Genomic DNA, 25,315 nt, shown 5'->3' on the forward strand with positions numbered 1-25,315 from the left:
TGGAATAAAAATATATAAGAACAGGCAGCAGGGCATATCAGATGTTGCTACTCATTAAAAAGTTTTTGAGAGGAAGTGCAATATCATACATTGAAAAAGTGATAAGACTTCGGACACATTGTCATATATCAAATTAGAAACAATAGATCATCGTCCATTTTCAAAGTGCTTTTCTGCGCTTATTAGGGGCATCAGATATCTTTTCAATTGACTCTGTGGAGGCTAGTGAATATTTTTCCCTGTTAGTTTAAGTCTATAGGGGGACCGTACAGAATGCCTAGTATTAGTTTTGACTGTCACCCTCTCTCTCTCTCTCTTCACCCTCTCTCTCTCTCTTTGCCTCTTTTTACAATTTCCTAACAAATCTTCTGTAAATCAGGTCATACGAAGCTATCACAGTCATACAACCGAATGGTCTCTTAATGAGAGATTAAGAAAAAATTTAAAAATTGCGTCTCAAAAATCATTGGTGAGGTGTTTTTTGAACGATATTTAGTAGCCGGCATTAGATACTCAAACAGCTGCTAAGTCCTCTGATTCTTTTCACAATTCAAAGAGTTTCCTGTTTTGCTACTCGAAGAGCACTGCGGGAGAAACGCCTTATGTTGCGAAGAGGATTTTTTGATTTTACAACTCGATTATGAATCTCGGTGGCGCCTCGTTTTATTAATAGCCGCAACGCGATAGCTGGGGCTATTATTGGCCTTGGTTTTTACAATCCAAAGTATTTGGATTGTATTGGTGTGCTGTCTTTTTGTTCACGCTTTCAGCTTTTTCATGTCAGTGAAAAGTCAAATTTTAATGATGTGATTAATTGCTCTTGAACGAAGTTAAGCAATTATTGTTATGCAAAATTTTTGCTTGACAATTTTGACTTTTCGAGTGTCATTTACGCCCTTAACTTTTTGCGTTTCGCGTGATCTAAAATTCTCTCTCAATCACAATTTCAAGCAGCTGGACTCAAATGGCGGCAATTTAATACCAAACGTCAAATGAAAAGTGCGCCGAAACTAGTGCCATTTTTTACATTAAATCTTAATAGTGGTATATGCTAACCTCTAATGTGTTTATTTGAAGCCCACTATTGATCTTCTTAGTCCCTGGAGTAGGTAAAGGAAGGAAAATGTCTAGTAGGTTTTGAGGCGTGATTTTTTTCACGTACTTTTAAAGTGGAGTGAGAAGTTGGTATTTGAACAAATTTTGAAAGCGAAGCTGTTTCCTGTGCTGCAATTTGACGGCTGTTTTCAATGTTTCTTCTATTCATCGCTATTAATGTGATACATATATGACCTTATATGTTCTAATCGCAGTCGATTGAACTCATCGACGGGCAACCAAAGCTTTTTCCACTTAGACTTTATTTTGTCATAAAATACTATTGAAAATTTACTTTTGCTTTTTGTTATTTCTGTTGTCTGATCACGTAGTATCTTTAATGACCATATCATTGGCTGCTAATCAGGCACAAATGAAGTCAATTAAGTTTTTGAGTTAAGGGCTATTGGTTTCTATCACTTATACAATATTTTTTCTCAAAATATTTTAGTGATTTTTTTTTGTTTCAAGAGTATTTGTGAGCGTTTTACTTTTTGCTATTGTGAAGGTGATAACACTCTTTCGATAACGTTTATTCTATAAGCTAACTACGATAAAGACAACTTCTTTCTACGATACATCAAGGCAAAAGCACATCTGAATGGCCCGGCAAATCTAGCTGTATTTGTTAGCAGGTATTTTGTCTGAGCTCAGATTGGTCACCGATACGTTTTCTTGATTGGTCACCGATACGGCTTAACATAAAAATATTAAGCCTAAAAAGAGCGCAATCGATTTAGTATATTAGTAGGCTTAGCGAAAATTATGTTAAACGGACTTTTTCTGAGCTTTCTATGCATATTAGATGTTAAATGGTTAAGAAATTACGTAATAAACTTTCTCGCTGGATAGATTTAAATAGTGCATTGCTCATTTAGTTAACTCAGTAACATCCTCCGGCCCGGAAGAAAATGTTGGGAGGATCGGTACAAGCTTAACGAGTTGGCGGACGAGCGATCCGGACGACGTGCGTACCACGGCGGAGCGGGCGACGCTGTCGGAGCCGTAATGGAGTTCTTCAATCCGAGCAGTTGGATAGTAACCCCTAGGGTTGCTTTCTTCAACGATCCAAACTAAATCACCAACCCTGAGGTGATGCTCGGCAGGCGTCTGCCACTTAGCTCGACGATTCAGCGCTGGTATATACTCCTTAAGCCAACGTGTCCAGATTGCATTGGCGTAGGACTGTGCACGGGCGTACCGCTTACGATGATCGAACTTGTCGACGCCAACGATAGACGGAATTCTGGTTGCTTGGTTACCGAGTAGAAAATGGTTAGGTGTTATTGCGCCTAGGTCGAACGGGTCGGCGCTAACGGACGTTAAAGGACGTGAGATTAGTGCGTATTCGCCCAGACAAAAAGTAGTGTTCAACACCTCATCTGTGAGGCGACGCGTACCGAGGATAGTGTACAGTACTTTTAAAACTTCGAACTAGCCTCTCCCAGATGCCACCTTGGTGTGGCGCACTGGGTGGATTGAACCTCCACTTATTGCCCTTATGTGCAAGTTCGGTGGCAATGTTAAGCGTACTCCATTTTTCCACACATTCACGGAGCTCTGTCTCCGCTCCAATGAAGTTCGTACCATTATCCGACCAAATCATAGCAGGAGTACCCCGACGGGAGACGAACCGCTCCACTCCCATTACACAGGAACTAGTGTCCATGGACGGGACAACTTCAACATGGACAGCACGAGTAGTGAGACAAGTGAAGAGGAATCCCCACCTCTTCTCGGTAGTCCGACGAACTGTGACGTAGAATGGGCCGAAGTAATCAACCCCGGTGTTGGTAAAGGGAGGAGACTGGTATGCGAATCTCTCCTTTGGGAGGTCTGCCATGATAGGTTGAATGGTTGCTGCACGGAACTTTCTACACACGACGCAGTTTGATTTGACGGAACGCAGTGTGGAACGTAGTTTTAGGATGGCATAACGTTCTTGTACCTTTGACCTTAAGTAATCGATGCCCTGATGATGGTTCTTCAAATGAGTATGCCGCAGAAACAGTTTAACAAAAGTATGACGCGCATCCAGAACGATAGGATGCTTAGTGTCAAAGTCAATTTCCACTAGCCGTCGGAGTCGACCAGAAGAACGGATGAGACCATGAGGCCCAATAAACGGAGTAAACTGAGCAATGCGGCTGCTCTTCTTAACGGATTTGTTGTCAAGAAGATCCTTTCTTTCAGTATTAAAGGACTCTCTTTGAACCAAGTAATGGAGATGACGCTCGGCTTCGTCAAGCTCAACAGGGTCGGCTATGCTGCCGTCTACGGTACGGTAACTTTCATGAGATGGTAAAAGGCGGAGCACATATGCGGTGACACGAAGTAACTTTTGATAAGAACTGAACTTATCAAACGGGATCAGATTAATGCTTTGTTCCTTTGGGGAGTTGGTTACAGATGCGGCTAAAGATGAGATGGAGTCATCATCTTGTTCCTTGGTTACAACGCCGAGCTTGATGTTATCAACGACGTTAGTTTTTGGTACAAAAGGGAATTGCTTAGTTCTCAAGAAGTCAGGACCCCTCACCCAGCTACTTGATTGCAAAACTTCAGCGGACATGCCACGCGTGCCAGCATCTGCCGGATTATCACAAGTGGCGACGTGGTTCCATTGGTCAACGCTGGTGTTCTCCAGAATTTCACTAACACGATTTGCAATGAAGATTGGGTGTTTAATGGTTGAGTTTATCCACTGCAAGACGATGGTACTATCTGTCCACATGAATACTTTATCCACACTAACGGTTAATGCTTGACAGATTTCCCTTTTTAAACGTGCTGCGAGGAGAGCGGCTTGTAGTTCCAGCTTAGGAACTGTCATTACCTTCATAGGTGCAACGCGGGCCTTGCCCAGGACAAACGCCAGCTCTGTTATAATCTCCCCGGAGGTGCAAGTTACTTGAGCCCTAAGAAATCCTACTGCACTGAATACGTCTTGCGAGCTATCACCAAACATGTGGAGTTCAAGATGTTGGAATGGTCCTGAAAAGTAACTTCTCGGTATAGTGATCTCAGCTAACCGCGGCAGTTCAATACACCAGGCAAGGAATCTGTCAACTGTGTCCTTAGGTAACTCGTCATCCCAACTTTGTCCATTGACACGCCAAATGTCTTTCAAGATTAACCGAGCACCAACAGTGAAAGGTGCGACAAGACCAATTGGGTCGTAGACCTTTGACACAAAACTTAGGACCAAGCGCTGTGTTAAAGTTTTCGTGATGGTGCTGTTAGTACCCCTGCTCACAACCAGAGTATCGTTGTTGTGATCCCACTTAAGCCCAAACACGTGCATTGATTCCTCCTTTGACGAAACGATGACCTTCGGTTCAGTGGATTGAGCAGACCCATCAATTTGGTCAGCCAGATCTGGTACATTGCTTACAAATTTAGTAAGCTTGAACCCACCTAGATGGAGAAGATGCACCAATTCCTTCGATCTAATGAGGGCCCTCTCGGGGGATTCCACTGAGCCCAAGTAATCGTCCATGTAGAAGTTCTCAAGGACGGCTTTCGCAGCTTCTGGGTACTCCTTAGCATTATCGCGTGCCGTGCGCTGAAGTGCGTAGTTGGCGCAGGTGGGCGAATCTTTTGCCCCAAAGATGTGGCGCGAATACTGGTGTACCACAACATTTAATGTGGGGTCCTCCCGCCACAAAAAGCGCAATGATGGTTGATCACATGGTAGCACTCCAACTTGGAGGAACATTCCCTCGATGTCGGCGGATACGGCAAATCGATGTTGTCTGAACCGTAGGAGTACATAGATTAGGTTTTGCAGTAGGTCAGGTCCGGTGAGTAATGACTTATTAAGAGATGCGCCATGGAATTTTGCTGCTCCGTTTAGTACCCTACGAACCTTGCCCGGCTTGTTTGGGTTAACAACCGGATGGTGTGGTAGGTACCACTCTCGTTCCCAGCGACTTTCCACCTTATGAGCATCTTTGACCCTTACTACGTAGCCTTTGTCTAAGTCCTCTTTGATGGTATTCGAGTATTTTTCCCTTAATGTCTGATCTTTCGTGAGCCGCTTTTCCAAAGACTTTAATTGAACAAGTGCTAAGAAATAATTGTTGGAGAGTTCGATGTTATCTTCAGCCCATAGCATTCCGACATCGTACCTTTTTCCATTATGCACGGTGGTGTTTTCAAGAATATCATGCGCACGTGCATCCGAGGCGGATCGTGGGTCTACTTGCTTAAGTGCGCCGTACGACTCCATGTCGTACCAAGATTTTACCTGACTAGCGAGCTCAAAATCCTGCTCCATATTAGCTTTGAAACAAGTCGAGACTAAACCTGAAGACGACGGTAGAGGGCCGTTTAGAACCCAACCTATGGGCAAGCGAACAGCGAAAGGCGAGGACTTCTCGTCGGCAGCGAAGTACTCTAACGGGCGGATGGCATGATACACGTCCTGTCCAAGTATCATCTCGATGTTTCCATAGCAATATGTAACTGGGTCTAGAACTGCTAGGTGCGGGTATGTTTCCTGAAGTGCTTTAATGTTGATGATATCGGCGCCTACATTCAAATCTTCCTTTACGTAAGGGCTTACTTTAAATGGTTCAAATGCTTGGTTGTCGCGTGGTGTTACAATTAGTTCGACTAACTTAGTGTCTACAACCTCCTCGGTATTTATACCCTTGACTGTTAGTTTCAATGATGTACCGTGCAAACCAAGTCTATTTGCAAGATCATTGGACACCCAAGAGTTACTGCAAGCGGTATCACACAAAACTAAAGCCGTGGTATCTTTACCGGAGGAGCTCTTCAACTGTAATTCAGTCACCTGAAGGAGGCCTTTCACATTACTCACAGATGACAAAGTAGTGGTCTTACTCGATGATTGGACACTAGAAAGTTTACTTTGATTTGCGCCGGCATTAGAATTACTATTGTCATTGTTTGAAGGGGATTTTGATTGATAAACCCTCTCAGCTCCATGGAGAAGTGTATTATGGGAGCTGTTACATCCGTCTTTCCTGCATTTCCTGGGATTTGGGCATTGCCTAAACATATGCTTTTCTCTCAAACATGAGAAACACAGTTTTGCTTCCGCCACTACCCTTGCTCGCTGAGTGGGAGACTTTTCTTTAAATACCCTACACTCCCAGATGCGATGGTTACCTTTACACACAATGCAGCGAGGGGTTGCAGGCGTTGCCGATGTTGAGGCTGGTCTCTGAGTGCCCTTAGTTTGTGTATTAGCAGCAAAAGTTCTTGAGGCAACTTTGGTCTTTACTACTGAGTTGGTGTTATCCTCAGTTCTTGCTTTCGATGAAGTTTGTTTCATTAAATCATGTGCCTCCGCCTTCTCCTTCAACCAATCGTTGAAGTCAAGGAGTGTGGGCTTAACCCAATGTTTCTTCACTGTGAAGAGTGACCAAGACTCTTTTAGATTGGGAGGCAACTTTTGCACAGCCGTGTTGAGAAGTGAGGCGCTCTTAAGGTCTGCGTCATATGAAAGTGATTTAAAGACCCCAACAAGACTTGAAATTGTTGCAGAATAGTTTATGATGTTATCACTATTGTGCATCTTTAATGGAGGAAAACATCTGAGTTTGTCTAAATGTGCACTGACTACTTCCTGTGGTTGGCCAAATTTACGTTCGAGTGTCTTAAGTGCGTCCTTATACATTACACGTCAGTATGCGAACTCAGCGATGGCGCTTTTAGCTTTTCCAGTTACAAGAGTTTTTAAGTATGTTAACTTGACATCATCAGTCAAGGACTGTGCGTCTATTGCGCTTTTAAATTGTCCGAACCATTCGTGCCACTGCAGGGGATCAGCATTGTACTGTGATAACTTCCACTCGGGCAGTGGATCGTTCTTTTTACAAGTAATTGCCTCCGCCAACTGCTTTATCAAATCCGCAGAGTCCAAAGAAGGAGCCGAAGGTGTGGGATGCGGCGGGCCACCCCAACACAACGGGTTGGGAACGGTAGCTCCATACGTTGGCGGAATGATCGGAGTGACAAAGGTGGGGGCGATACCTGTGGAAGAACTAAATGGATTCGCTTGCATGAAGTCTGAAGTTACATAATTTTGAGGCACTGCTGCTGCTTGTACATGAGGGGAGCGATGAGATGTAGTTATATGAGGGTTGATTAACGGGGCCGGTTGTACGGTGTTTAAGTTTGCAGATGTCCGTATAAGTGGTACTGCATTAGATGGGACTGCTGCCGAAAAACGCCAGACATTTGGATCCGGGGGAGCAGGAGGTGGGTGGGTTATAGGGACAAAATTCTGGGGCTGAAAACTCTTTTGTGGGGCTGGTGGTTGAATTAATTGAGGTGCAAAAAAGTTTGCGGAGGAAATGATTGGTGCGGAGAATGGGGTAACAGATTGACATTATTCGCCACGGGGTTAGTGGCGTGTAGTGGGAGTGCTTGTGGCGGCTAAGGAGGAAAGCGGAATGCTGGTGGGATTAACGGGAAATGCGGTGGTGCGGGGTTTAGAACGGGGGATGGGGGGCTGGTACATTTATGTTAGCTTGTTGCGGATTAAGTGCTAGCTGAGCATTAACGAGTGTATTTAAAGGTGGTGAACGCGGAGGGCTGACTAAATTCAACTGTCCCGGCATACTCGATCTGCGAGGGAGTTGATGATCTAACTGTAAACCATCGAAGTGCATTGTTGCTTGAGACAGTTGTCGGGCTGTGTTTGGGGCGTTTAGTTGAGTTGGCATACCAAAGTTTATTGGTGATTGAGGCGTATATTCAGGCTGTTGCTGTTCTTGCATGATGTTGTTTGCATTATGTGCTTCATTGGTTACATAGTTTCTACTACTTGGTTCTTGCGGCTCATGGACAGGGAGGTTGATGTTGGCCTCTACTTGACCATGTGTATTGAAATTGGAGAGTGAGTTTGGAAGTTGAGTTGAAGAAGGTCGTTGGACAATTGCTTGGTTGGATTGGGCAATGGAACCAGAAAAGTGCAAACTCGGTTCGTTTGCAACATCTGCCATTCTACATCTACTCATCTACTCATTTTGCCTGTACCAGACCCGTCTGCTGATGATCTTGTCATCAACTCAATTTCCTCAAGGGCTGCAGCAGCTACTTCCTTGCGATGATCCTCCTCAAGCTGCTCAATTTCCAATTCCCGCAATTTCGTTTGTTTTTCAATTTCAAGACGCTGTCTAGCAATGCGAAGCTTTGCCTCATGTTGTTTCTCAAGTTCCTCCCTTTTGAGTCTTGATAGTTCTAAGTCTCGTTGACGCTGACTTGATCTTTTTTGAGGAAGTCATATGTGAACCTGATCTTGATTGGTGAGAGGTATACCGCTCTGCTGTCTCTTTGTCATGGACCGAATTGATATACCCTCTAGCAGCAGCAATGAACTCATCAGTTTTCTTTGTTACAGTCTCTAACCATTTTTCAAGGTTCTTACAGGCAGCATCTGGATCTTCAGTCCTTTGTGCCAGATCAAAGAGCTCTTCGTGCTTATCAACTACTCTAGTAAAAGCATCTTTGCACTTCACAATCAGACATTCGATCTTAACTTTCCTGTCTTGCTTATCCACAGCATTGTTAATGTCACCATAAATGTTATTTAGTTCAGCCTCTAATTTTGCCCTCGCACAATAAAGTTTGTTAAATTTGTCCTGCAAAGTTGTCATGATCTTAAGAAAAACAGGAACCACAAGTTTAATTTGGTACTAGTATAAAGTACACACACATGCAACAACACAACACAAATGGGTTATACCGAACCCTAGTGTGACGGTTTGCCCAGCAAACCGCCAAAGAGCAAAGATGTTCGTCGAGTACAATAGTACCCGACGAGAGAAAGAAAGAACGGTGCGCAGGAAGCGCGAAAAGGGGCAGGACGGGAGACGGGACGGACGGGAAGAGACGCCGAAACAGTAACGCACGACGCAACGGGAAACCGGACGGACAAACGGAAGCGTCGGGCGAATGGCGCGCGACGAAACGGGAAAACGGCACGGGCGGGGCGGATGGCGCGCGACGGTACGGGAAGCCGGGATAGCACGGGAGGGAGACGGTAAACCACAAGCGAGGAGGCGGGAAGATCAATGCTAGCAGACCACAGCAGCGAACTCAACCAAACAAACTAGCCGTAACTCCAGAATAAACTCACGTCACACCCTAGAAAGACGGAGAGAAGCTACTGTCAGGTAACCTAGCACAAAACATTATGGGGCTTTATCTACGGCATCAAAACATCAGAGATGAAACAATTTACGGCAACGATGTAGTATAACCAAAAGTCGAAAAGGTCAGGAAATTTACTAGCCGTAACTCCAGAACAAACTTAAGTCACACCCTAGCAAACCACCATACCCAGACAACAAAAAGGCATACTACAAAAATTAATAAAGCTATAACAAATTGCTAGCAAACAAGTGTGTTGAAAGTCACGAAACAAACCAGCCGTAACTCCAGAATGAACTTAAGTCACACCCTAGCAAGGAACGAGACTAAACAACAAACCAGCATACTAGCAGAAAGAAATTTTACTACAGGAGAACTCAACATACTACATCATACAACAAATAAACGGGGGATAGAAGGAAGCAAAGTGACACGGAAACAAAAGTACGGAAGCGGAAAATGAAACCAGATAACCTGCGGAAAGCGGACGGTTGTGAAACTCGAAGAATGGGGAGAGCGAAACGTTTAGTAAAGCGCTATCGGAAAGAACCAACCACAAACTAACCCGTAACTCGTGAGTTAACTAAGTCACACCGCCAGTCAGCGGGTAGACTCCCACAACAGCGCAAGACTAAGTGACATTCAGGTTATCAAAGGCTTGTGTGAGTTCCGCCTCCTCGAACGCATGACGGGTGCGAAGCGTTTTACGACGGCGCTTTGAAAGTTTCTTTGGTCGGGAGCGTGTTATCAAGGACCGGAGGTTGTTCTTATGAGCTAAGACTATAGTGAGTGTTTTCAGCTCAAGCGCAGGCCTTTGGTGTAATGCTCTGTACTCTTTAAGTAAACTAAGATCTTTCTGTTTACGTTTAGACACAATGTCTTTCACTAAATGGATGGTAACTAGAGTACTACGCTTGAGCTGATTGTAAATATCAAGAGTTCCCTCTCTGGGGCAATACACTATAGCTTCTATGCGCTCCTGATACTTTTCAAGCACTTCAATAAGCTGCGAAGGTGTTAAAGGCTTATTGTTGTTGCTTCGATGACGTGAAAGCGAATTGTTCACTACATCATGCCATATAACTAGGCGCTTCTTATCATGAATGAAATGACTCAACTGGAACTGCGCTGTTTTTCGGACTTTCAAAGCGTTAGGGTTGAAACTTAAACCCGGTAATGCGTAAATGTTACGTTTGTAACGATTTTGTGTTACTTGAGGCGCAGTTTTTATGGCGTGATGAAGTGAACTTGCAGCTAATTTGAAAACCATATAATGTTTTAACCACATAACTGATGTGAGCTTTGATTTTTAATGCGCAATTTTCACGAGTTTCCAAGAATAAGCTTTTATTTGAGGAAAAAAATCAGTTACCTGATCTTTTTTGTGAAGTTTGAAAAACTTGACCAAACTTGTTTTTACAACATTTTAATCTATCTAACTACTATATAAGTATGCTAGAATGATCGGGTAGATTTTTTCCCAATTTTCAAATTTGGTCAATTTTTTCAAACTTTTTTTTTGCTTCGCGCGACTTAAGACGTTTATAGCCTTCTAAAAACCAAATTCAGCGAGATATATGGCAATAATACAATTTTAGCATTTTTTACCAAAATTTATCAGAATTGATGTTTTTAAACTCAAAAAATTATAGGCGATAGGTTATCGGTTACCGGGAGATTCAAAATACCGGATTAGAGGAAATGAAACAAAAAAAAATGAGTGGGGTTTCTAGATTTGCCGGTTGTATTAATTTATTACTTCAACTAAAAAGTTCAGACTTGGGTGAATCTTACAGTTTTTTGTGCAGAATTTTTTCCTTCAGATGAATCAAGATTCCTGCTTTGGCCACATCTGAAAAACTCTGATCTTCCGTCCTTCTTGATGCAACGTCTTGGGTATTCACCACATCAACAGATTGGCTGACTATTCCGTTTCTTTTTGCGACTCCTTTCATTAAAATAATGAACCATTTTCGCATTCAGCAAGGAAGTCCAGAGCTCAATTGCAAACTTGCTGTCGTTGATTGGGTAAACAAAATTGCTGTCGTTGATCGGGTAAATCGAATTTTATTTGAAAGTTGCTTAGGATCGAAGATTAAGGACAAGGCAGCCTTTACTTAACCCCCTAGTAAACTAAAAATTTCACTGATACACGCACGGATTCGCGTCGCATTTCGGTTTTGTTCAACAAAGACAGCACATTGGCTGATTAAAGTAATGGATTTGTTAAAGTATCGGACTTTTCATAACGAGGCTTTTACTGTGGTAACAAATCCAATTTAGTCATTATAATTTTAAATAAACTCGTGGATCGTAAGTCAAGTGGTTCAGAAGTAACCAAGTAACATACAGTTAACTACTCCAACTGTAGCTTCGTTTTAAGCATCACCTTAAAGCGACGGCTGAAATTCGACTAAAGCTGACATCTGAAGAAATTTACCCAGTTCGCGGTACCAATGTAAAGGTGATAACACTCTTTCGATAACGTTTATTCTATAAGCTAACCACGATAAAGACAACTTCTTTCTACGATACATCAAGGCAAAAGCACATCTGAATGGTCCGGCAAATCTAGCTGTATTTGTTAGCAGGTATTTTGTCTGAGCTCAGATTGGTCACCGATACGTTTTCGAAACATAAAAATATTAAGCCTAAAAAGAGCGCAATCGATTTAGTATATTAGTAGGCTTAGCGAAAATTATGTTAAACGGTTTTTTTCTGAGCTTTCTATGCATATTAGATGTTAAATGGTTAAGAAATTACGTAATAAACTTTCTCGCTGGATAGATTTAAATAGTGCATTGCTCATTTAGTTTACTCAGTAACAGCTATCTTATCATTTAATCTCATTAGTGACAAGGATCATAGGATTCTAATATGACATGTTTTAACGGATTTCATTGTTTCAACTCAAAGCTAATTTTTTCTATGACTGGATTTCATTGTTTTCAAGAAATATCTAGTCTTTAGTTTTTGACGTCTACGGGTTTTTGTTGATCAATTTTTTGTCTTTTCTCTTAGTCTCCTGAATGTGAAATATCATCGATTGCTAAGTATGCCTTAATTAATCTTAGTATGCCTTAAATAATATTAGTTTTAGTATGCCTTAAATAATATTAGTTTTAGTTTATTTCTGTTTTTTTTTCAAGCTTAACCTAAGTTAACAAGCTAAACATTTTTGCTGTTGGTTTTCAAAAAGAATTGCTGAATTTTTGTTTGCGATTACTGAAAAACTGAATTTTATTTTGTTTGTATTGTATACCTGTTTTATCCTAAAATCTCACTAATTGACGATTTTACCGGTTGATGATTAGTAATAGGTGAATATAAATAGTCTCTTGAGTTCATGGCTATCATTTTGAAGTTTTACATGCTTTTGGAAAAATAGAAGTTTATTTTTTGGTCTGTCAGTGTTTTTGTTTTTCTTGTGGTCTTATCGCTTATTCTTAAAACCAACAATGAATTCTGATTCTTCTTCTAGTGCTGCGTAATTTTAGTCTTTTTTCGCTCCAACTTTTAGCATACGTCATTATTCACTGAGATGCCATTTGTTTTTGAAAGGTTTAAGCGAATTTGTGAATCTTGCCTTCATTTGTAGTTCTGTTGTCGCTTTTCCAATCATTAGAACTGGTAAAAAGTAATTTATGGCTTTACGTTGTGTGATATGTTGTGGGTTTTGACTCGTAATCGTGACGACTTTTTAATTTGACGCCACTGACTTCCACAATTATTTTTTGCCTAGTCAATTTTTGCAAATTTTTTGCAATTTTTGCATTTTGCTTCGTCTGTCATTGACTCCAACAAAGTTAATGTATCTTGTGATGAATCTAAATACACATGACATCAATGTTGTCATAAATTATTTTTATTTGGGTTTCTTAAAAGACAATCTTGGAAATAGGAATTTTCTGATTTAGAGTTTCTGTTTATACTTGCGGATCTAGGATCTGGGGTTTTGTTGACTGTCTGATCCACTTTTTAAGACAGAAGAACACGTCTGAAAAGTTATAATTTTTCACAATGGTTTTTGTGCTTTTGCTTCGGTTTGTTTGCGTTTACGTATGCAGCAATGTGCGATAGTTGTTCGATTTGGTGTTGCCTGAAAGTATTTGAAGAGATGCAATTTTGTTGAGTAATTTAAATATTTATTGGAACAGAATGACCGAATAAACGCGAAGAATCAGTACAGCGCCAGAAGTTATAGGTGGCACAAAATCTCAACATTCACATTTCTTCGTTCGTTTTTGCCCAAAAATGTTGGATTTTTTCCGGTTTTTGAGAGCTTCTCAGTTATTCAACGCGGTAATCGTGCTCCAATTATTCTTTAATTCATACAAAAACTTGTAACTTCCTTTTTTGAATTATTTGTATTAATGAGTGTGGGATTAATTTTCTCCACGCCGGTATCATTTTTTCGCAGTCTGATGAATTTGAGTTTAAAGAAAATTTGCTCATCAAAGTCCACAAACAGTTAATAACAAATTTCCGTAAATATCGATATCCCAAAAATTCTGATTCTAACTACTATGGCTGGTTGTAGCGTAATTTATTATATAATATCACGCTGTGTAGTATTGAGCATAGCTTAAAAAAGAAATTTAACATAATATAAATTGCATGAAAATAATCATATTAATTAGTTTTAACCGTTACTTTAAAATCACGAATTCTTTTTTTAATAGCCGCGAAGCGATAGCTGAGGCTATTATTGGCCTTCTCTTTTTTTATTTCGTTGTCAAGATTTTTGTTACAAACATATGACGTCAGAATCACTTCAAATCTGATTTTGTTTATGCAATTGTTGTTTATTCGTTTATGCAATTTCAACTGAATTGCGTGCTTGACGTCATTTTTCACTCTTAGTGGAGCGAGTTTTTTTGTTCATTTGCGTGAGCAAATTTTCGCTCACAGGTGACTTACCTCACTCTCAAAAATGACTTCTTTACTTTGAATTTGAGCGATTTTGGTATTGATAGGGCGTTTTGTGATATATATGGGTGATTTATTAACGGCGGGACAGTTGGTGAATTTCATCAGTTTCTACAAATTAGTTTTCTGTGTCCAAATTAGCTTGATGTATTCCAAATTGGCCTATATACGATAAAAAATGGAAGAGCGAAGGATGGATAGAGTAGTGGTTTTCATCAAGCCGGGTTTTGAAAGATAGCGAAAAAATTAATTGTGCAAAATTTCTGCTAAAGGATTGAAATTTATGTTTACCTTCAGATTTTCAAAGCCGTATTTTAGTATTATTGATAACATAAGCTGGTATGAAATGGCGGTTCTTAGAGTTTGACTCTCACGACACGCCCCTTTCGAAACACAAAGACCTAGCCACACCCCCATTTTACAATCACTCACCTCCCCCACCTAATTCATCACCCTCCACTCATAATGACGCACACTCGTCCTCGCTCCCATCCCCCGCTCCATCCCACCCCTCAGTATAGCTAAAGATAGCCTCCCTAAGCCGCAAACAGATACTGACGAAGCCAAGCGTTCGTCAGTTTATTGAGGTATTTGCCCGACGTTATTCAGTTATGCTTTGTTTATAAAAGGAGACCCTAGAATGTCCGATAGGCGGGTTTTTGATGAAAAACAATTGCTTTTTCTGTACAGATTTACTCTTTTTTGCCTTCCTGGTCTAATTAGCGTGTCGCTAGTCACAACCCAGTTGCGACATCAGAAAATTTTGTGAACAGTTCTGTGAAGTCACAACTTAGAGAGAGAGCTTGGTAAAAATTGTTCAGCTATTTTCGTTTGTTGTTCTGGTTCTTTATGGTAGCTGCGAAGCTGTAAGCTGAGCTTAGTCATGTTTCAGGGATCTTTGTTTTTCTCTGTCTCGTTGTATGACGCTCATTTTACATTTTTTTTACCGCCGCAAAGCTGGTTTGATTGCCCGTTCTTACCGCTCTTTAGCTGCTTTTATGTGCGTGATGTCATTTGTTACGCTAATTAGCATACATTTCGTTGCTGAATTATATTAAATACTTTTATTTTATTTGACTGACCTCAAATGATTTTAGAAAGGGAAATTGACTTTGATAAGGTAATTTTAGAGGACTGAATGGTTTCAAGGTTTTTATGTGCAAGGGTCAACTGCGTGAAATGAGTGAAATGAACTAAGAAAGTTGATTTTTAACAGATATATTGGTTTTTAATGATCGCCGTCAGCCTCTCAACGGCTAATATTTCGGCGCTCTCTTTTTTTACAATTCAGGTCAATTGTTCCCAATTGTTCTGGTCAACGAGAAGTCAATTTGGGTTTGTGATTTTAATTACACCGGAGTAGTAAGAAGAGCGAAAAATGAGTAGTTTAAATGCGCGATACTATAAATTGCTTTGAAAATGAAATGAGACAGTGGTGTTTAAACAAATTTTCGGTTTTTCATGTGCGGAAATCTGACTTTTATTTTCCGGTTTTCCTCTTTATTCTCTGTAATAATACTTCTGAAAGTGATACACGTGTTCTAATAATGCGTAGTTTGTTCGATTTTCGAATTTTAATATCTTTTGTACTTCTTTTTTTTGTTCTTCGAATTAGTCTCATTGCGGAAAGCTCTAAGTGGCTCCCTTATGAGCAGATTTTGATCACTTCAAATGTTTTTTTGGTTTTGACAATTTTGACAGCACTTGCTTTTAAAAATTATCAGGTTTTACTTGCTCCTTTTTTTGTTCTGTCACTTGGTATCATTAACATTTGGTATCATTGGCTCTTTTATAAGGCATATTTGAGTAAACGTTTTTCTCTTCAGTTCAAAACTTCATTCTTTGACGACTTTGAAAAGCCTTGTTCTCAAAAGTTGTGATTTTTAATAAGTCTTAAAGATTTCAAATTTTTGTTGCGTGTTTCATTTTGCTTTCATGCCACTTATTTTCAATGACATTCGTAAAATTTGGTTTTTCCATTCTTCGTTTGTGTTGTCCTTGTACGTCGTAATCCCTCAGTTGTTTTCAGCAAAATTGGTGGGGGCTGACGTTGTCGAACTTAATAAATTCAAAAAACCCTTTTTTCTGTTTGTCATTTTTTCTACATGTCCCTTTCTTCTACTTGTCAATTTTTGTCGATTCAGTTATGCTTTGTTTATAAAAGGAGACCCTAGAATGTCCGATAGGCGGGTTTTTGATGAAAAACAATTGCTTTTTCTGTACAGATTTACTCTTTTTTGCCTTCCTGGTCTAATTAGCGTGTCGCTAGTCACAACCCGGTTGCGACATCAGAAAATTTTGTGAACAGTTCTGTGAAGTCACAACTTAGAGAGAGAGAGCTTGGTAAAAATTGTTCAGCTATTTTCGTTTGTTGTTCTGATTCTTTATGGTAGCTGCGAAGCTGTAAGCTGAGCTTAGTCATGTTTCAGGGATCTTTGTTTTTCTCTGTCTCGTTGTATGACGCTCATTTTACATTTTTTTTTACCGCCGCAAAGCTGGTTTGATTGCCCGTTCTTACCGCTCTTTAGCTGCTTTTATGTGCGTGATGTCATTTGTTACGCTAATTAGCATACATTTCGTTGCTGAATTATATTAAATACTTTTATTTTATTTGACTGACCTCAAATGATTTTAGAAAGGGAAATTGACTTTGATAAGGTAATTTTAGAGGACTGAAGGGTTTCAAGGTTTTTATGTGCAAGGGTCAACTGCGTGAAATGAGTGAAATGAACTAAGAAAGTTGTTTTTGAACAGATATATTGGTTTTTAATAATCGCCGTCAGCCTCTCAACGGCTAATATTTCGGCGCTCTCTTTTTTTACAATTCAGGTCAATTGCTCCCAATTGTTCTGGTCAACGAGAAGTCAATTTGGGTTTGTGATTTTAATTAAACCGGAGTAGTAAGAAGAGCGAAAAATGAGTAGTTTAAATGCGCGATACTATAAATTGCTTTGAAAATGAAATGAGACAGTGGTGTTTAAACAAATTTTCGGTTTTTCATGTGCGGAAATCTGACTTTTATTTTCCGGTTTTCCTCTTTATTCTCTGTAATAATACTTCTGAAAGTGATACACGTGTTCTAATAATGCGTAGTTTGTTCGATTTTCGAATTTTAATATCCTTTGTACTTCTTTTTTTTTTGTTCTTCGAATTAGTCTCATTGCGGAAAGCTCTAAGTGGCTCCCTTATGAGCAGATTTTGATCACTTCAAATGTTTTTTTGGTTTTGACAATTTTGACAGCACTTGCTTTTAAAAATTATCAGGTTTTACTTGCTCCTTTTTTTGTTCTGTCACTTGGTATCATTAACATTTGGTATCATTGGCTCTTTTATAAGGCATATTTGAGTAAACGTTTTTCTCTTCAGTTCAAAACTTCATTCTTTGACGACTTTGAAAAGCCTTGTTCTCAAAAATTGTGATTTTTAATAAGTCTTAAAGATTTCAAATTTTTGTTGCGTGTTTCATTTTGCTTTCATGCCACTTATTTTCAATGACATTCGTAAAAGTTGGTTTTTCCATTCTTCATTTGTGTTGTCCTTGTACGTCGTAATCCCTCAGTTGTTTTCAGCAAAATTGGTGGGAGCTGACGTTGTCGAACTTAATAAATTCAAAAAACCCTTTTTTCTGTTTGTCATTTTTTCTACATGTCCCTTTCTTCTACTTGTCAATTTTTGTCGATTCAGTTATGCTTTGTTTATAAAAGGAGACCCTAGAATGTCCGATAGGCGGGTTTTTGATGAAAAACAATTGCTTTTTCTGTACAGATTTACTCTTTTTTGCCTTCCTGGTCTAATTAGCGTGTCGCTAGTCACAACCCAGTTGCGACATCAGAAAATTTTGTGAACAGTTCTGTGAAGTCACAACTTAGAGAGAGAGCTTGGTAAAAATTGTTCAGCTATTTTCGTTTGTTGTTCTGGTTCTTTATGGTAGCTGCGAAGCTGTAAGCTGAGCTTAGTCATGTTTCAGGGATCTTTATTTTTCTCTGTCTCGTTGTATGACGCTCATTTTACATTTTTTTTACCGCCGCAAAGCTGGTTTGATTGCCCGTTCTTACCGCTCTTTAGCTGCTTTTATGTGCGTGATGTCATTTGTTACGCTAATTAGCATACATTTCGTTGCTGAATTATATTAAATACTTTTATTTTATTTGACTGACCTCAAATGATTTTAGAAAGGGAAATTGACTTTGATAAGGTAATTTTAAAGGACTGAATGGTTTCAAGGTTTTTATGTGCAAGGGTCAACTGCGTGAAATGAGTGAAATGAACTAAGAAAGTTGATTTTTAACAGATATATTGGTTTTTAATAATCGCCGTCAGCCTCTCAACGGCTAATATTTCGGCGCTCTCTTTTTTTTACAATTCAGGTCAATTGTTCCCAATTGTTCTGGTCAACGAGAAGTCAATTTGGGTTTGTGATTTTAATTACACCGGAGTAGTAAGAAGAGCGAAAAATGAGTAGTTTAAATGCGCGATACTATAAATTGCTTTGAAAATGAAATGAGACAGTGGTGTTTAAACAAATTTTCGGTTTTTCATGTGCGGAAATCTGACTTTTATTTTCCGGTTTTCCTCTTTATTCTCTGTAATAATATTTCTGAAAGTGATACACGTGTTCTAATAATGCGTAGTTTGTTCGATTTTCGAATTTTAATATCTTTTGTACTTCTTTTTTCTTCCAATTAGTCTCATTGCGGAAAGCTCTAAGTGGCGCCCTTATGAGCAGATTTTGATCACTTCAAATGTTTTTTCGGTTTTGACAATTTTGGCAGCACTTGCTTTTAAAAATTATCAGGTTTTACTTGCTCCTTTTTTTGTTCTGTCACTTGGTATCATTAACATTTGGTATCATTGGCTCTTTTATAAGGCATATTTGAGTAAACGTTTTTCTCTTCAGTTCAAAACTTCATTCTTTGACGACTTTGAAAAGCCTTGTTCTCAAAAATTGTGATTTTTGATAAGTCTTAAAGATTTCAAATTTTTGTTGCGTGTTTCATTTTGCTTTCATGCCACTTATTTTCAATGACATTCGTAAAATTTGGTTTTTCCATTTTTCGTTTGTGTTGTCCTTGTACGTCGTAATCCCTCAGTTGTTTTCAGCAAAATTGGTGGGGGCTGACGTTGTCGAACTTAATAAATTCAAAAAACCCTTTTTTCTGTCATTTTTTCTACATGTCCTTTTCTTCTACTTGTCAATTTTTGTCGATTCAGTTATGCTTTGTTTATAAAAGGAGACCCTAGAATGTCCGATAGGCGGGTTTTTGATGAAAAACAATTGCTTTTTCTGTACAGATTTACTCTTTTTTGCCTTCCTGGTCTAATTAGCGCGTCGCTAGTCACAACCCAGTTGCGACATCAAAAAATTTTGTGAACAGTTCTGTGAAGTCACAACTTAGAGAGAGAGCTTGGTAAAAATTGTTCAGCTATTTTCGTTTGTTGTTCTGGTTCTTTATGGTAGCTGCGAAGCTGTAAGCTGAGCTTAGTCATGTTTCAGGGATCTTTGTTTTTCTCTGTCTCGTTGTATGACACTCATTTTACATTTTTTTTACCGCCGCAAAGCTGGTTTGATTGCCCGTTCTTACCGCTCTTTAGCTGCTTTTATGTGCGTGATGTCATTTGTTACTTTAATTAGCATACATTTCGTTGCTGAATTATATTAAATACTTCTATTTTATTTGACTGACCTCAAATGATTTTAGAAAGGGAAATTGACTTTGATAAGGTAATTTTAGAGGACTGAATGGTTTCAAGGTTTTTATGTGCAAGGGTCAACTGCGTGAAATGAGTGAAATGAACTAAGAAAGTTGATTTTTAACAGATATATTGGTTTTTAATAATCGCCGTCAGCCTCTCAACGGCTAATCTTTCGGCGCTCTCTTTTTTTTACAATTCAGGTCAATTGTTCCCAATTGTTCTTGTCAACGAGAAGTCAATTTGGGTTTGTGATTTTAATTACACCGGAGTAGTAAGAAGAGCGAAAAATGAGTAGTTTAAATGCGCGATACTATAAATTGCTTTGAAAATGAAATGAGACAGTGGTGTTTAAATAAATTTTCGGTTTTTCATGTGCGGAAATTTGACTTTTATTTTCCGGTTTTCCTCTTTATTCTCTGTAATAATACTTCTGAAAGTGATACACGTGTTCTAATAATGCGTAGTTTGTTCGATTTTCGAATTTTAATATCTTTTGTACTTCTTTTTTTTGTTCTTCCAATTAGTCTCATTGCGGAAAGCTCTAAGTGGCTCCCTTATGAGCAGATTTTGATCACTTCAAATGTTTTTTTGGTTTTGACAATTTTGACAGCACTTGCTTTTAAAAATTATCAGGTTTTACTTGCTCCTTTTTTTGTTCTGTCACTTGGTATCATTAACATTTGGTATCATTGGCTCTTTTATAAGGCATATTTGAGTAAACGTTTTTCTCTTCAGTTCAAAACTTCATTCTTTGACGACTTTGAAAAGCCTTGTTCTCAAAAATTGTGATTTTTAATAAGTCTTAAAGATTTCAAATTTTTGTTGCGTGTTTCATTTTGCTTTCATGCCACTTATTTTCAATGACATTCGTAAAATTTGGTTTTTCCATTCTTCGTTTGTGTTGTCCTTGTACGTCGTAATCCCTCAGTTGTTTTCAGCAAAATTGGTGGGGGCTGACGTTGTCGAACTTAATAAATTCAAAAAACCCTTTTTTCTGTTTGTCATTTTTTCTACATGTCCCTTTCTTCTACTTGTCAATTTTTGCGGACTTTGTTTCTATTCGTTTTTGATTGTGCTGATTGATTACTTTAAAACGTCTCAAGTATTTCTTTCTTCGGAATCGGTTTTTCACGTAAGTCTAGTTTTGTTTTTGCTCGATTGACACGACGATTGACCGAATTTTCGGTTTTTGCGCTCAACCACCGTTGGTCCTGTTTGAATACTCCGAAACTTTTAAATGTGTTCTTTTGTGGAACCTAATAAATTAGATTATATCCAAAACGTTGAAGGTAGTTGAGTTTTAAAAAATCTAGAAATTATCCAAGGATTGATTTATTTTATTTTATGTCCAAAATCGAATAAAAATGTATATATAATAATAATTATGTTGAGCTGTTCCTAATAGTAGTAAAAACTTGTTTAATTCACCCAGTTTGCCATTTAAAGGGATGTGCTCAAGTTGAGAGTCAAGGAAATCTTTCAGCTTTTTTTGCTGACCAACGATATTGCGGTAATTTATTACATTTATGCACGCATTGGCGAATAACTGAGTTCGTGCCATATCTTGTTCTTAAGTTTCGACGGTTTTAATCTGTTTTGTTTCAAGATTTTGCTTTATTGCCAGGAATCCGTAGAAAATGTTTCGGTAATATATGCTATAAGAGCATTTCATTTGAAAACAGTAGCTATCAGCAGTTCAGCTGGGAATTCTGAGGTTTTTTAGTATTTAATAGCTGCTGAGCTATTCAATAAGCTATTTTTCTGCTGAAGAATTATAGTAATTAGTGCTCTGTAATTTCATAAAGATTTTTGGTATTTGTGGCGAAAAGTTTGGTTATTAAACCTGATAAAATGGCAAGACCCGCGATCATTAAATTGAAGCGTATTTTTCGAAAATTACTTGTCTAAGAAGCAAACAAGTTTTAGTCAGGCATGAAGCCAGATGTTTTTTCCTGTCTACCGTGTCTGTTTTGTCTTTCTAATTTCGATTATTAAAAGGAGGCTAATGTTTTATAATGCCTGGCCTGGATTTTAAGCACTTGAGATTTAAAAAAAATGTTTTAGCTTAAAAGAGAAACCTCCGAAGGATGAAATAGTGCTGGGTGCTCGACAGAGACCAGACATCGACTGGGTCTATATCTCGATGCATCTTTTCTCAAACCAGAGAGATCCAGATGACTGCAAGCTGCACTGGCAGAACTTTCTGCACCCTTCTGTGAATAAGGACACCTGGAGCACTGATGAGTCCAAGTTGCTGCTGAAGACTGTTGAACTACACCAGGTAAAATTAATGTGTATTTTATGTCCCGGATCTGAAATTGGGCCATTTTTGTCAGTTTCATACTTTGCCTTGAAAACTGGGCAGTCAGCCACTCCAATTTTGGGTCCGTTTTGTTGTATTATAATTATGCTAACTTTTCAGCAAATATGATGTGGTGCAAATAACGTGAACTTCAATTGACACGCCGTTGCTGCATATATAAAATTTGTTTTAATTTGCATCTGCTGTTTTGTGGGTCGACACTATTAAAAACGCGTGAAAGAAAACCTTGAGGGAAATAAGAAGTTTATGCTACCATTACTTCAGGTTGCATGATCATTGTTTGGTATCTGAGAGGATATGAAGATATGCATAATGACGATATACGAGGATACAGTCTGCTTTCAATATTAAACTATACATTTTTCATTTATTAATTTTATTTTCAGGCTAAGCAACCCTTTGTGCTAACCAACAGTGAACCTCAGAGCAAAAACTCAAGGCGACATATAAATTGGAAGCAAGTGGCTATTCTACATGGGAACAGACGTACTGCTTTCGACTGTTTCCAAAACTACATGAGCAAGTTGTTTTCGACGAGAGGCTGGAGCCAGCAGGAGCTAAGGTTGCTAAGGAGAGCTGTGAATACATTCCAATTTCAGCACAAGGTAATCATCAGCACAAGGAAATCATAAAATTTTAACAATTTAAATCAAATTATTTTAAAGGGAATTATTAGATTTGTTATGACTCGGAATACTTCTATGATATTTATCATGCCGTTTTTCTGAAATTTGTCATATCGTTTTTAAGTGCTCACGCTCGCTGTGAACTCATGGTTGATATGGTAAAAAGAATTCTGGAAAAAAATCTTACATACTTCGAAAGGTCGCGTGTAAAATGAAAAGTTTTTGAAGACTGATTTCAATTTTTAGAGCATCCCGCGCGCATTTTTGTAATGTTATATCATTTTCCAGATTTTATCGTCTAGATCTCAAATCCATTATAAAATTTCAAGAATTTTTTTATCGATTCAAAAATTTTACTCATTTTTGTCATTTAAGTGACTTCAAAATATTAGCGCCATTTTAATGACACTAACTTTTAATTTAAGACGGTAAAAAATCCGAAAATTTTATAAAAATCTGAGAATTTTTAGTCATTGTTCACTCTAAATTTTTAATTAATGGCATTTAAGATCTTAGTTAATTACGAACAAGCAATTCTAAAACGACTGTAATTATGACGCTTAAAATAACTGAGGTTCGAAAGGTAGTGCTCATCAGCTGATGCAAATTGAAAATGTAATTTGAGTTTTGATGGATTACTAATAGCCGCCGTCAGACTCAAACGGATATTATTTAGGCGCACTCCTTTTTTTATAATTCAAAGAATTTGAATTGTATTGGGTCGCTGTGTTATTTTTTAAGATGTGTTCAAACATTTTTCAATGAATTTGATTTTTCAAAACAGGATAAACAGGTAAAGCCCAGCGGGCATTAAGTTTTATTAGAGGCCCAAAGTGGGATTTAGTAGTTTTTCAAGTGCTTAGAGTGGTGCAAGCGCAGGGAAGGCCTTAATTAAAGGTTAAAAGGTTTTTTTTAGGAGTTTTTGGGCTCAAAATGGTGCAATTTTAATGTTTGTTTGTGATTTTAAGTTTTTTGTTAGTTTTTTTGGTTGAAAATTTTAAAAGTTGATGAAGGTTTTTTGCGAGACAAAATTTTCTTGTTATGACCATTTTATGAGCTATATGTTTTGGTACTACAAACATTTAAACAAGCTAAATGATACTAAGTTTTGCAAGTTTTTTCAAGTTTTTTGAAAATTTTTGTCATTTTTTTTGAGTTTTTCCAGCTTCAGGGGCCAGGGAATCTCTTTAACGGTTGATAGTAGGGCACTGCATAGTTTCTAGTTACAATGGATTGGTGTTTAACATTTTAATGTCTAAAGTTTTCCTAAAGTTTTTGTCAGTTTTTGATATTTGTCCATTCGTATTCCGTGGTCTGATAAAAAATTTACTGCATGGTTGTTAGTTTCAATGGATTTGTTTTCAACAATTTAACCTTTCGAATTTTAAGAAGGTTTTGAAAACATTTGCGAATTTTGTCAGGTTTTTTCAAAACAATTGTCTTATTCAGTTTTTCTTGTCTCAGTAGCCAGATAACCTCATCCAGGCGTTTGGTCATGTGTTATTAAATAGTTGCTAGGGGAAATTGAATGGTTTTCAACATTTTAATTGACCGAATTTTGGTTTTTTAATAGCCGCACAGCGATGGCTGGGGCTATTATTGGCCTTCTCTTGGTTTTTTTATTTCGTCGTTGCGATTTTTGTTACGACCATATGACGTCTTAACCACTTCAAATCTGCTTTTTGTTCATTCGTTCATGCAATTTCAACTGAAGTGCGTGTGTGACTTCATTTTTCGCTCTTAGTGGAGCGAGTTTTTTTGTTCAATCGCGTGATTAAAATTTTGGTCACACTTGACTTACCTCACTCTCAAAAATGACTTCCTCACTTTGAAATTGACTTCTATTTTCTTTAATTCAAAGAGATAATGTCAAATGGGTGTGCCTCACTCTAAATGAAGGTTATTTGAGAGCAGCTAACAGAGGCAGCAAAAACTTATACCGATTTTTAATAAAAATATAACAGATCAGCCTTCAATGAAAAGACGAATTGTTTTTGGTCTGTCTTACTGTTTTTTGAGACTGCAGATCTACGAAGCAGTTGCGGCTATTTTCTGGTAATCTGCCAGCTATGTTTTGGAATTTGAAATCTTTTAAAGTTATTGCCTATCGATCTTTGAGCCAATGAATTTTTTAAGGCTTAGACTTGTGTTACTGGGTAGCCTCTAGAGACACAGAAATGATTCTGAAGATAGTAATATTACGATTTTCAGCAACATTAAAATTAAAATTTGCAATTAATTTCATTTTCAAAAAAATTTTCGGTCATTTTTGAGTTAATCTATAAGGGCCAATGAATTTTTTTCAGGTCTCGCAGATATAATACTGAACCGATTTGACAAACAAAAATTGGTTTTGAACATATTTTTGAAATAGTTTTTTATAAGGGGATCAAATTTTGCCTTAGGGTTAAAACCTTAGGAGTTTTAGCAATGGGTGTATTTTTGTTTAGTTTGTTTGATTGTTTTAGTTTCTCAAGTTTGAGATGATTTTGTTTGTGTTTTGGCTGGCATTGTTCAA

General features: G+C 38.3%; 1 protein-coding gene across 2 annotated transcripts in view; it reads left to right on the forward strand.

The window, feature by feature from the left end:
- LOC142340607 (uncharacterized) overlaps positions 1 to 25,315 on the forward strand; it is a 93,871-nt gene that overhangs the window by 38,862 nt on the left and 29,694 nt on the right. For both annotated transcript variants that reach the window (XM_075391298.1, XM_075391306.1), the window contains exons 4-5: positions 21,913 to 22,129; positions 22,558 to 22,776. In XM_075391298.1, coding sequence (XP_075247413.1) covers positions 21,913 to 22,129; positions 22,558 to 22,776 — 436 coding nt within the window. The remainder of the gene's footprint in view (positions 1 to 21,912; positions 22,130 to 22,557; positions 22,777 to 25,315) is intronic.

The sequence above is a fragment of the Convolutriloba macropyga genome, chromosome 1 (assembly GCF_964194025.1).
Source record: "Convolutriloba macropyga chromosome 1, txConMacr16.3, whole genome shotgun sequence".
Taxonomy (NCBI): Eukaryota; Metazoa; Xenacoelomorpha; order Acoela; family Convolutidae; genus Convolutriloba; species Convolutriloba macropyga.